Genomic DNA, 13613 nt, shown 5'->3' with positions numbered 1-13613 from the left:
ATTCATCTTTAATTGTATACTTAAAGATTTTCTAATATCATAGCAGGAAAGACATTCTTAATCATCCTTGGCTTTTTTATTAATGTCATGGACCCCTTTGGTAGTTTGGTGAGGTCTGTGACTCCTCTTCCCAGAATAATGATTTTATATGTATAAGATGAAACACATAGGATTGTGAAGGAAAGCAGTTATTTTGAAATGTAGTTTTTCAAATATCTTAAAGACAAGTTCAAAGACCCTTGGTAAAGAATCCCTGTAATTTATAGATACCCTGGATTTTCAATTCATCTTCACCTTAAAGACATGACAGAAAACATTTTAACTCTGACTTTATGCAGGAACTACAATGAAAAGTAGGACATTCCACAAGTGCAGAATGCATGTAGTGCCTTTGGAAATATTGAATTTCTTGTGGCATTTTAAATATTACTTGAAAGAAACTGACAGTAAAACTGTTTTGTGGTACTGTACTACAAAATCATAACAAGATCAAACAGTGGAGATGAGTGCAAATCCAAGGTCACATAACCATGGCCAGCTCTCCAGGTAGCCCTGCTGTCACCTTGTCCTCTCCACTAGAGCAGTTTAGAATGGCTAAGATTTCTGACAGCCAAAAGAAAGTTGATGGATGTTACAAAGTGGCCTCATAGAAAATGTGAAGGCTGAGGACTCCTAAACTCTTATTTTCACTGGTAAATGATTTACAAGAAGAAAACTTGGCAAGACTTATATAGACCTGATAAAATCCCAAGGGAAGAGGTGGAGAAGAGATGAAAAGAACTTCAGATAGAATTCACCTTATGTATTAGATAGAAAGGAAATAAAATTAACACAAGGAAGATTTGTCACTCAATAAGTGCTGTGATAGTGACCTCCACAGTGAAGTCATCCTGGGAAAGTTTTTTTTTTCCCTTCACATTTTAATACTGAACTCATATTCATTAAAAAGTAATAATTGACCATAACTTTCAGGTAATACAACAATGTTTATATTGTTTCTTCTCTCTCTATTCTTCAGATCAGTTGTTTTTTTCTAATGAGATATTTAGTTTTATTATTTCTTGGTGCCTTATAATGTCATTCAATTCCTCTTGCCCAATTCTAGGATTTATTTTCTTAAGAGTTTTTAAATCTCTTTTTTCCGGTTGGCTAATTTTCTTTTCATAATTTTCTTGGATTGCTTTTATTTTTCCCCTTAATTTTACTCAATCTCTTTTATTTGATTTTTGAATTCTTGCAAGAATTCTCTTTGTGCTTGTGACCATTTCATGTTCCTTATTATAGTAGGAATGGCTTTTTTACCTCACTATCTTCCTTGGAAAATGAAACATCTATAAAAATTGCTAATATTTTGCAATTATTTTGAAAACATTCCTACACTTTGACCACTTATCTATTAGGAAATTCACATTTATGTATGTGTATATGCATATATATATATATATTTATTAATTATTCTAATTGGATACCAAACCTATAACCAGAGAAATACGATACAGAATTTTTTCCCTTTTGACCATTTCCACTCTTATCCTAGGTGCATTAATTTCACTTGTGTAGAAACCTTTTAGTTTCACATTAATAAAAGTTATTTTATTTTTTATAATTGCCTCCATCCTCTGTTTGGGGAAGAACACATCTCTTACCATAGCTGTGAGTGGCATATGATCTATTTCTTAACTACTTTTTAAATAGCATTATCTATTCATTTAGAGTATATTGTAGAAATGATATAAGGTGTTGGTTTAAGCCCAATTTTGATAAATGACTTTCCAGTTTTCCCAGAAGTTTTTAATAAAATAGGGATTTTTTTCCTGAGTAATTTATGTCTTTCAGTTTATCAAACCCAGTTTTTGAATTCCATTGTTTGTAATTCTCCCTTATTTAGTGTCTTCCATTGATCTATCTCCCTATATTTTAACTAATGTCAGATGGTTTTGGTGAGAGCTACATTATAATATAGTTTGAGTTCTGGGAAAGTTTCATCTTTTCACCCCTTATGCTTCATTCTGTACTGTAAATTCTGCTTAGTCAGTATTTATGATGATATTGGTGTTTTTCCATAGATTTTACATTTGATTATAACTCTTTTCTCCTTTCTTCCTTTAAACTGTTTATAAACCTCTTGATATTTTTGGTAGAATAACGTAACATATCCCAAAAAAGAGGAAGTAAAGTAGGAAGGTGAGTTGCCATTTCTCAATCATTACTAAAAATAAATTTCCAACTACTTTATAACAATGTCTGTTTTTAATAACTTTGCTAGGAAATGATTCTAGGGAAGGAATGTGGTTCCAGAGAAAGAATGCTCAGAGCCTGAGGACCTGTGTTCAAATCCCATGTCTCCTATTTACTGTCTTTGACCTTGGATAAATAATATCTCAGTGATTTCAGTTTGTGACTGGACATATTGGCTTCTAAGGTCCTTGCTAACTTTAATCCAGTGATCCAGGACACTAGATATTTTAATGAAAATCTTTATAAATGAAATTGAATTGGGGGTTTTTTTGGTTTGTAGTTTAGTTTTGTTTGTTTGTTTGTTTGTCTTTACCAAAAAGGACACAATAGCTGAGATCTCTCTGTGTTGGCATACATACATTTGAGCACATACTTTGCTATATTTTCCATGTTTCCAGTCTTTCCTCTTCATGGCCATGGTAAAAATTAGAAGACTGTCACTTCCCTCATTTCAAAAAAAATTTTACAATTGCTTTGATCCTCTACATTGCAGTCCAAGACAAGTTTTCTCAAAAGAGAGATCTGAATTATTGAAAACATAAGGAAGGTAGACAAGAACAGAGAGAGAGAAAGGAAGGAAATGAGAGAGAAAAAATAAGAGACTTGCACAATTTTCTACAGAAAGTCTTGTCTGTTTTTCATATTCAATGAGATTAAGAAAAACATATTCCTGACGTAATAAATGTAAGGATTATAGGGGTAGTAATAAACTATTAGACATCAGACTTCAAGTCTAGAAACATGTCTGACTAGAAAACTGTCTAATGATTTCAAATAATAGAAATAAAGATTTAGGGGCTTTTGTTTAAATGTTAAAAGAGAGTTTTTCATTGGACCATAATACTCATTAAACCATTCAGCCTGGTCCAGTCCCTGAATGAATGTTGAAATATAAATTAGTATAACTACATGTTAAGTGTACTTAGTCATGTACATGTTCAATCAAGTCAATGAACACTTATTAAGTATTTATATATCTGGCAATGTCCTAAGGGAATACAAATTCAAACAAAAAGAAAGACAGTTTCTGTCCTCAAGAAGCTTACTATAAAACGTGGGGAGATTAAACATAAATGGAAGCTGAAATATGAGCAGCAGGGAAAGAGTGAGGCAAACAAGAAATTTAGGGTCAAAAAAGAGAATCCAAAAAGGAATAAATATGTGAACAAGGCTGACCAGGGAACTTTCCTTGAAATGGTGGCTCAAGAAGAGGAAGGGAACTGCAGGGGAGTAATGGAGGCTAAGAATAAGAAGGCTGCTTGCCAGGTCATTGGAAAGAAAGAAGTCCAGAGAGACAGGAGCTGATCTCAGAAAGGAAGGAATATTATTACCCGGGACTAATGTCAAGAAGCATATCATTTTTTAAAATCTTTTTGAACCAAGTTTTTGCAAATTGTAGGGTGCTTAGCATTTGTTGAGCTAAATTGATTTGAGTTGAATTATACCTATTGAATTGAATCACATTCTATGAAAAAGAATTGTGGTGATATAAACAGGTCATCCATTGCTTCCTTATCCTGTGTGATTCTCACCCATGTCTTCCTATTAATCCTTCACAAATAATCCTTCACAAGGTGTCTATCCTATGTGCTAAGAGGACTTACCTCAGATTAGTAGTTCTTAACCTGGTATCCACAAGGGTTCCATGGATGAAGGAAAAATCTTTATTTTCATTAATCTCAAACAGAAATTTAGCATTTTCTTCTATTCTGAACAAAGGCATCAAACAAATAGAAATCAAGATTGTCAGTTGTCAGAGATCTCAAAACATCATTTAAGCTCATCACTACTTCAAAATTACTGTAATTATTAGACCTGTTGCTAGATATATGCCATACATATACATATATATGTATACATATATATATCTTAAATTTTGAAAATATTTCCATTACTTTTCTAATGTAATTGGTTTGCTTTGAAATATTATATGAATTTTCTACATACTTTTAAGAAAGGAGTTCACAGGCTTCCCCAAACATCTAAAATGTTCCATGACACTGAAAAAGTTAAGAATCCCCCTAACTAGATATATTAATATGTATAAATTGTATAAAAATTCTGTTATTCTTAGTACTTCTGCATCTTTTTTCTACTACTCTGCTCCTATCACTTCAAAACTGGAAAGAGGCCACCCAAGACTGAGAGTCATTCTGCATTTTTCTATTTTATGAGTTGTCATAGCCAAAGAATTGATCACCTGTTGGTGAGCCCACCCATGTTGAACTGAGTTCTCCGCAGCAGTTGCTGTTCTTAAAATCCTTCCATCTTAGTAGGACCTTCCAAGACTTCTACTCCACAGGCCATAGCCATGATGAGGCACCAATCAGTAAGAAGGGAAGCCACACTTTCATAAATAAAAATTTATGAACAGAAGAAACAGTTTGATACAATGGGAAAAGCACCAGATTAAGAATAAGAGGACCTCTTATTTTAAACTACCTAAGTGCTGTTCTTCTCTGGACCTCAATTTCCTCATCTGTGTGATGAGGATGGCTGGTTAAATATCCTTTAAGGTCCTCACAGTCTCTAAATTTATGCTCCTATGTATACAAATGGGTGTAGATTCACCAGATCTTGGGCATTAAGTAACAGACAAAATCAGAGACAAATTATTTACTTACCTGTATGAATCTAAATAATTGGATGCTTGATACAGATGAAGCATCAGGGAAGATCAGGATACTGGAAGAGACAAGAGAACTCTACAGGAAAATGTTCTGTGGGATTCCATCTTTCTCTCTGACTTAATCTCATCTTTCCAACCACAATTGCAAGTTTATGCTACAAACCTATCTAGTTTGATTTCATCCATGATCTCCCACCACAATCCACATCTCCTAAGTGATGCTTTATATCCCCTGAGCTTCACTCAGGTATAAGCTTTAAAATGTTATTTGTACCACAAGCTAAATGGATTGCTCATCTAGTATCACCTGTAATCTACTCTGCACCTTTGGCCATGATGCATCTAGGAAAATATAGAAGAGCCAACTATGTATGTGACTTATTGATCACCCCCGTAGAAATCCCACTAGGTGCTACATAGCTAGTCACCATTTATAGGACCTTGAAACCATTGGTAAGGTAGGGAAATGTCTATCCCAACCATGTAAAGACTTCACAAAATGGAATGGACAGATATTTTGTGCCAACAGTCATGAAGGCAGCTAAGTAGCCACTGTGGAGAGCACCTGGTCAGGTATCAAAGATGCCAAAGCCATCACCAGTTGTCCTGACTTTTGTTCTGCCACCAGACTTTGATGACTCCAGAAAAAAAGATTGAGGATGATGACTTTGTGCAATTCTGCTTACTTAAATCCAATCCACGAATAAGTCAGAACATCAACCTGGGAAGTCATTGGTCTTCAAAAACAAAGATCTAGCAATAGCAGTTCATTAAATGCCCTATGTATATTATTTGACCCTCATCACAATCCTGTCAGGACAGCACTGTTATTAACTTCATTTTACAGATGAGAAAATTGAGAGCAGTGAAGTGACTTGTTCACAGAGTAAAAAAACTACAAAATGTCTGAGGTAGGTAGGATTTGACCTTGGGCCATTCTGAGTTCTGGCCTATCACTCTCTATCCACTAGACCATCTAATTTTCTAGGTAAGAAAGTGACTGGATTCTTGAAGGCTACTCTAGCAGAATACAAGTTCAACTAGGTCCTACCAAGTCAGAAATTTTTCCAATATTGTTCTGACGATAGACCATACCTAATCTCTGAGCTAACCTGGGGCCTCTTTAAATGAGGAGAGAAGTTCTTATCCAGAAGGTTGACTATGAAAAGGTGAATATTTTTTGGCCATTACAACATCTACTCATCTAAAATAGCACTAAATTGTATCCAGTCATAAAGAGTTTGGAACTTGCCCCAGGTCTGATTAGAGCAATCACCCTTTAAGTATGATGCAAATATAATGATTTGTATATAGGCAGTTAGGTGGCAAATTAGATGGAAAACACTGAACTCAGTCAGGTTTTTTTTTTCAGTTTTTTTTTTTTTGCAAGGCAAACAGGGTTAAGTGGCTTGCCCAAGGCCACACAGCTAGGTAATTATTAAGTGTCTGAGACTGGATTTGAACCCAGGTACTCCTGACTCCAGGGCTGGTGCTTTATTCACTGCACCACCTAGCCGCCCCCTTGAACTCAGTCAGAAAGATGAGTTCAATTCCTTGTGCTCAGACATTAACTAGATGTATAAGCCTGGATAAATTACTTGCATAGCTGTCTTTTGTGTTTTGCTAGATGTCAGCCTTAATAAAGGGCTTTGCAAAACCTTAATTGTTTTCAGATATAGTAGCTGCTATTAGTATTTGTTATTATTATTAATAATAGTAGATTTAATATTACAGTGCTGGACCTATCCACACTTGGCTAGACTAATCCTTTTGGTCACAGACATAAAGACAATTACTGGTTCTATACTCAAAGCTCTTTTTGCTTGCTAGGACCTGCCAGAGTTTATAATCCATGGTATCCTCTACATCTTGATGAAGCATCAGAGAAAGATATTAGTGGGAGACAAATATATCTAAAAGATCACAATGACATGGGAGATAGAGTGGTCAGGCTTGGACTAGGAAGACCTGGGTTACAGTCCAGCTTTCTCTCCTTATACCTTTGTGTCCCTAGGCAAATCAGTTAACCTCAGCATGCCTCTGACTATTCCTAGGACTACTCTAGTAATTTTTTAGGAATTCATTGAGTCTGTGATTATTAATTAAATGTAGTCTCATCTATGATCTCAGTGACAAGAGTAATCCCTCCAGCAGTACAGGACTCATTCTTCCCTACCTCTCCTTTCCAAATTTTGTCCATGTCTTACCATGAGTTCATCACACAAGACCCATCCAATGTACTGTAAATCTCTCTCAGATTATTTTCATTTTAAGAAGGCCATTATTAAATAAATTCCCTAAACTGTGGAAATCATAAATTTTGGGGGGATTCCCATTTGCAAGGTTAAATATATAAAGATAGATAATCATGGACTGATGGAAAGTCTTTTTAGATTAAAAAAAGGGAGGGGGATAATTCAGAAGATATCATAGTCTATATTCTAATTACTCTTCTATAACAAATATAAAAGAATCTTCATTAGAACCATACTTCAACATGTCAATTAAGTACCAGCTAAGAAAAGTCATTATTTCTCTCTGCCCAGACAGATCTGGGTAAATATTGATTCTCAATTTTGTCAGTTGGTGTAAAAATTGAGAAGTCTCTAGCCAAGATTTGAGTGATCCAAGTCAACTGACCCAAGACACTCATGATAATATAGCCATCCTCTCATTGTAATATCCACTCTCTCAATTGTTAACCAATCAGAGTTGATGGCCACCCTCTGGAACACACACTTTACCAAGGACATATAAACTGTGAACCCATCACCATGAGGGAATTTTGATCTAAGAGAGACGGTCAAATGATCACCCTATTATTAATAAACATGCTGGCATTATTAACAAAATTGATTAAATTACCCAGAAATGAAGTCTTTTGAACTTTTTAAATATCACACTCCTATCCAGATACTGTGCTTTATGCTAGATATACAAATACATCCTTCAACTTAACATTCTCTGGTTCACTTTTCTAGGCTGTTTGACACTGATTGAAAGGTCTTATGTTCTATTGCAGGTCTACTACATATCTCCATAGTTAGATAAACATAAGCTATATGCAAAACAAATATACATTAATGGAGAATAGTGAGTACTAAAAACTGGGAGGATCCAAAGAGGTTTCTTGATCAAGGTAGCCTTTAAATTAAACTGTGAAGAAAGCTAGAGAGGGGTTTCAGGAAGTATGAATCAGGATGGAGAGCATTTCCACCTTAAGGGACGAGCCATTCAAAAGCACAGAAGTGGAAGGTGAATGAAGAGAACAGGGACTGGCAGGTGAACCAATCTGGCTGGAGTTTAGGGTACATAAAAAACAATGTTTGAACAGCCTGTAAAGGTGGGCTAGAGACAGATTGTGAAGGACTTAAACATCAAGCTGAAGGATATACTTTATCCTGGAAATAGATGGAGCTACCGGAATTTCTTGAGCAAGGGAAAGACCTGTTCTTTAGGGATATCACTTTTTTGGCAGATGTGGACAATGGATCGAAGCAGGGAGAGACAAAAGAGAGACCACTTATGAGGTTATTTCAATAACCCAGGAAAGTAAGGAACAAAGGTCTAAATGAGTATGTGAAGGGGACAGATGTGAGAGATTGCATTAGAGGGTGAATCTATAAGACTACAATTTTGGAGGTTGGGTGGGAAATAAGTAAGTGAAAGTGATGACTATAGGTTAACCCTAGGTTCATGAATTTGAGGGACAAGAGGTGACACCCTCAGCAAAAAAAATAGTTAGGACTAATGGGTAGTACAATGGAAAGAACACTGGTGTGTGGATCAAGAAGACTACTCTTTCTGAGTTCAAATACAGTCACAGACACTTATCTGTGTGACTGGGCAAGTCACTTAACCCTGTCTGCCTCAGTTTCTTCATCTGTAAAATGAGATGGATAAAGAAATGGCAAACCATTCTGATACCTTTGCCAAGAAAACCTCAATTGGGATCTCAAAAAGTCATACATTACTGACTGTTGGGAGAGATAATGAGGGATTTTTTTTAAGATATGCTTAGTTTCAGATGTCTATGGAATACTCAGATGGAGATATCAAGCAGGTAGATGGAGATGTGGAACTCTGGCTCGAAATAAGAGCTGTAAATGTTTATGTGGGAATAATCTACATGAAGATGAGAATTGAATCCATAGGGACAGATGAGATACTGAAAGTGTAGGAAGAAAAGAATACACCCACACATAGGAGGAAGGACATGGATCATGAACCTGCAAAGAAGACTGGAGAAGGAAGAAAGAGAAATCCAAAGGAGGATGGAGTGCTCAACATGTCAAGAAAGATTTCAGACTGTATTCCAGTAGTTCACAAGCCCCTTGAGATATTCAGCAGACAGAAAAATATCTCAAATATTAAACCATATGATTGGTATCTTCTATTGGCCAATCCAAATCTTTTCTTGGCATAATGGGCACTTTATTCTTTTTCCATCCCAATAGGAAGTTGCTTCTCTGAGGAATCACAGAGAAGGTGTTTGGGGAGCAGTTAGGTGGTGCAATGGATAAAGCATTGGCCCTGAAGTCTGGAGGACCTCAGTTCAAATTCGCACTCAAACATTGAATATTTACCTATCTGTGTGACCTTGGGCAAGTCATTTAATCCCATTGCCTTGCCAATAACAACAACAAAGAGAAAATGTTTAGGAAGGACTTGAGAATGAAAATGTAATTAATGCTAGGGAATTCCTTAGTGTTTTTCATCTAGAGCTCCAATTGTAAAAGCACAGGATCTAAAAGTCCAATAAGAACATCAAATATTTTACTTGAAAAACACACCAGAAATAGAATGCCTTCAATGTGGTGGACATTTGGGGGAAGGGAAGAGCCCCATGATCTTAAGCAATTTTGCAAATAATACAATCCTCTGAGCCAGTAAAGAAATAGCCCAGAGGCATCATTTAAATTCCATATTATTCTGAAGTGCTATTATCGCTGCTGTTAATATTGCCACAGGAACATAAAAAAGTAACATGTCTTAAGGGAACTGAGTCGGCCTGGTTTAATTGGCTTGCTTATCTCTGCACGGCTCTATAATTTACCTCTTGTGGGAGTTTTGACCTATAATTATCACCTTGTGTGTTTTCTTTGTTATGGTACTCCAGGAGTCATGGCAACAGGGCTGGTCATCCCGGGGGTGGTCATTTGGGAGAGTGATGAAAACTTCTTGTTTATATTAGTTAAATGAATGCCGCATTCTTACCAGAGTGGGGGGCCAGGTTGCAGGGACTGATAAGGGGGGGGGGGGTAAAGAGGGCTGCTTATTTTGTTTCAAAGGTTAGGTAGTTATAAAAGATGATTCCAAGGCTGACTCAGAGACGATGACTCCATCTTATTTCAGCAGCAGGGGGATTTTCTGTTAAAAAGTTTTCCTAAGATGTCCTGGTTTTATCCATAAATAAAGGTGATGGCTGAGAAATGCAAAAAAAGTCTACAACTTTAGAAATAAAAATGTTCTTACTCCCAAAATTCTCCTGCCTCTGTTATTATTATTAATCATAGTAACCATTAACTAGTACATATAGCTTGAATGATTGTAATTATGCTATCATTTATAATAATTAATAATTATGTGGTATTAATATTAGAACAATATAGATAAAGTATGGGTTTGACACCTGGAAGAACTGGGTTCAGATTCAGCCTCTGAAGTTTACCAGGTCCCAGCAAGTCATTTTATTTCTTAAGTGCCTAAGGCAGCTTCAGAGAACTATTTGCTAAGTGCTGAAAAGATTGTAATCTGCTTTAGAGAAGGAATTTCTCACCCCAGAAGTTCATTGCACTTATAAAACCACAGATCTTTCTCTATTCCAGAATGGTGAAATAATATTATACCCATTATGACTAATATTGGACTGCCTTTTAACATAAATATAATAATACAGTATTAACACTGAAACAAGTTAGTATTTCCATTGATTGTTTTTGCATTGCCTGATCATGGTTAAAAATAATCATGCAAGTTAGTGGAGACCTGATACCCCACTGAGTTAAACCATGATGAGACTGAAAGAAAGCAAGTAATTTTCAAAGATAACAAATCAAAATTTATCCAAACATACAGGGCTCATTTTTACTTTTCATTTCTTATTAGACATTAAGGTAACAGTGACTGGTAAAAGTTTCACAGGATACAGACAAGATACTTGGAGGCCTGAAGTTGGGGTTTTATTTTTCTAATTTTCTCCAAATTTCAGTTTTAATAAGTAAAATTCCCTGAATGTTCTTGGTTACTAAATAAAAATGTATGAATATGATGCCATGAATATGCCATTAAAACATGAAAAATGAAACAAGAATAAAAAAATCTTTAAAATTCTTAATATATTTACAAAAAAATGTTCATATTTTTCAAAACAGCTTTGTTTCTCCCTGCTGGTATGTATATTTGTTTTTTAATGAAAAGCTTTAAATCTTTATGAATAGTTTCCTGAAAACAAAGTTTTTTCTATGGAGAGCAAATTTTAAAAGTCCTATTTTTTTGGAGTTATGAAATCATTGGCTTTCTTTATAAGACTGACTCTGTAAAGGAAATACAAATTTGGCTCTTATTTGTTTATTTGTTTTATACAGACCTTTAGTTCCTGAAGAGTGCAGAACCACCATCCAGCCTGTAGAGCCCCTAACATCAGAATGTTCTCGGCTTTGTCGAAATGGCTACTGTACTCCCACAGGAAGATGCTGCTGTAGTCCAGGTTGGGAGGGTGACTTCTGCAGAATTGGTTAGTATTTCATCATAACAGCAAAGTGTTTGGAATAGGAATTGGGGGGTAGGAGTAATAGGTGAGGTTTGTGTGGGAAACAGAACTCTCATATACTCAATAATTTCACTCCAATCATTTTTCCCTAGAAATTTCAAAAGTTTAAATGACATTTGCCGATTTCAAAATCATCAAAGGACATTCATTTTCGAAACTTTAAAAGGAACCTTTTCCCCTTATTTTCATGTGCTGAATTCTCCATTTCTATAAGCTAGCCTTATGTATTATGAGAGAATTTATAGAGGATGGAATCTGACGATAAGATGACTTTTAAAGTCTTTTCCATTACAAATTTTAATATTTCCTATAGAGGTCAACTTCTACTTCAAAAGGTAGGAAATTCAATACTTTGGCATAGCATCCTTCATCTGTGAACTTGCCAATTTCCTACCTGTTAGTTTCTCTTCCATTTAGAGATTTAGAGAGAGAGCACAAATGGTACATCCCTAAATTGACCCTCCCATAAATCCAATCATTCATTGCCACAAAGTGATATTTAACTTGAACTTGGGGAGAGGGTTGGTGTGGGAAGGGGAGTTGCATAAAGAAGTTTTAAAAGTTGTGGGCTAATATTAATGGTGGGAAATTGAGGGAAAATTCACAAATGTGATATCTTGTGATTTTATACATGAGAAAGGGTTGCCTCTGGATAGGTTTTTTTCTCCTGCTTTCTTACCTTCCTTCCTGCATTTCACTTCTTTCTTTCTGATCAAATTAATTTAATTTTGTTTTAATTTATGTGCAAGGATAAATTAGCTAAAACTCAGAGATTTGAAGAAATGTATGCATTTATGTTAGACTTGAAGTCATATATGACTTAGAAAAGAAAAACAAACTACAAGGGGGAAAAGGAATCCAAATATTGATATTAAGTTTTGCCAACAAAAAGAAAGTTCCTAATTTAAATTGGATTTTACATTTATTTCAAATAGAAAACTCATGAAATTTCCTATTACTGAAAACCTCAAAGAATGTCTTTTTCATTTATTTTAAAGATCCTTTTGGTTTCAGTCAATGTTAACCTAATATTTAGAATTATATAACTTTTATTTTTAAATACATTATAAATTTAATTACTATTAATAAAAATAAATAAATATACAGTAAGAAAGAAAATTTTGCATAATTTCTTGGCATTTAACAAAGCAGAAACAAATGACTTAATAAGCAACAAGGATACAAAAGTCTGATTTTTCCATTTCTGTCTAAAATTTTTTTTCTTCTAAATATTTCTTTCATCCTACATTCTTGACTTCCATAGGCTTACAGACCCTGGCAAACAAAAAAGTACTTAATAAATGCTTGGTGACTAACTAATAAAGGTTATACAGTTAAGCTGATATTCAAAACAACCTTAAATTGGCCACCATATTTTGCATTTTGTTTTCTCTGTCAGAATCAGTTTCACTACCTATAGCAGTAATTCATTTATATTCAGTGTCTGTTAGGATATATTGGCTCTGCTCCCTTTATCTCCCTGGTTTACATCATGCTAATAGTGGTAAACCACCTCAAAATTGTTTTAAAAACAAGAAGGAATAAATTCTAAATTTTAGAATGCCTAAAGTCATGAATTTCAAAATTTTAGTTAATATATTCATCCAGTGAAGTTCATCATTATGACTTTATCCACAAAACATTTAACTTCTGTAGATATAATGACAAATAGTATTTAAAAGACTGATAGGCTGAACCAGTTATATTCAGCTGTTATATGTAAACAAACCTGCATATTCTTGTTCCAAGGAGAAAAAGTTTGTATAAATATGACCCAATATGCTCATCTTCTCCAAATTTGGGGGAAGGAAGTAGTTACCTTTTTTCCATATTAACTATGAATAGTGAAATATTTGAAGGTTAAGATCAGGGTTAGGAAAGGATACAGAAAGAAGTTAATTCTGTATGTTACTGATTGGCTAGATGATCCTATCACAGCCAATTTTTGTCTACCCAAAAGGAAATGGGAACAGA

General features: G+C 34.8%; 1 protein-coding gene across 2 annotated transcripts in view; it reads left to right on the top strand.

The window, feature by feature from the left end:
- Positions 1 to 13613, top strand: part of HHIP (hedgehog interacting protein) — a 133661-nt gene that overhangs the window by 112329 nt on the left and 7719 nt on the right. For both annotated transcript variants that reach the window (XM_074229225.1, XM_074229224.1), the window contains exon 12: positions 11455 to 11603. In XM_074229225.1, the coding sequence (XP_074085326.1) occupies positions 11455 to 11603 (149 nt within the window). The remainder of the gene's footprint in view (positions 1 to 11454; positions 11604 to 13613) is intronic.

Source organism: Macrotis lagotis, chromosome 3 (assembly GCF_037893015.1).
Source record: "Macrotis lagotis isolate mMagLag1 chromosome 3, bilby.v1.9.chrom.fasta, whole genome shotgun sequence".
Classification (NCBI taxonomy): domain Eukaryota; kingdom Metazoa; phylum Chordata; class Mammalia; order Peramelemorphia; family Peramelidae; genus Macrotis; species Macrotis lagotis.
This window is presented reverse-complemented; position numbering and strand designations above follow the sequence as displayed.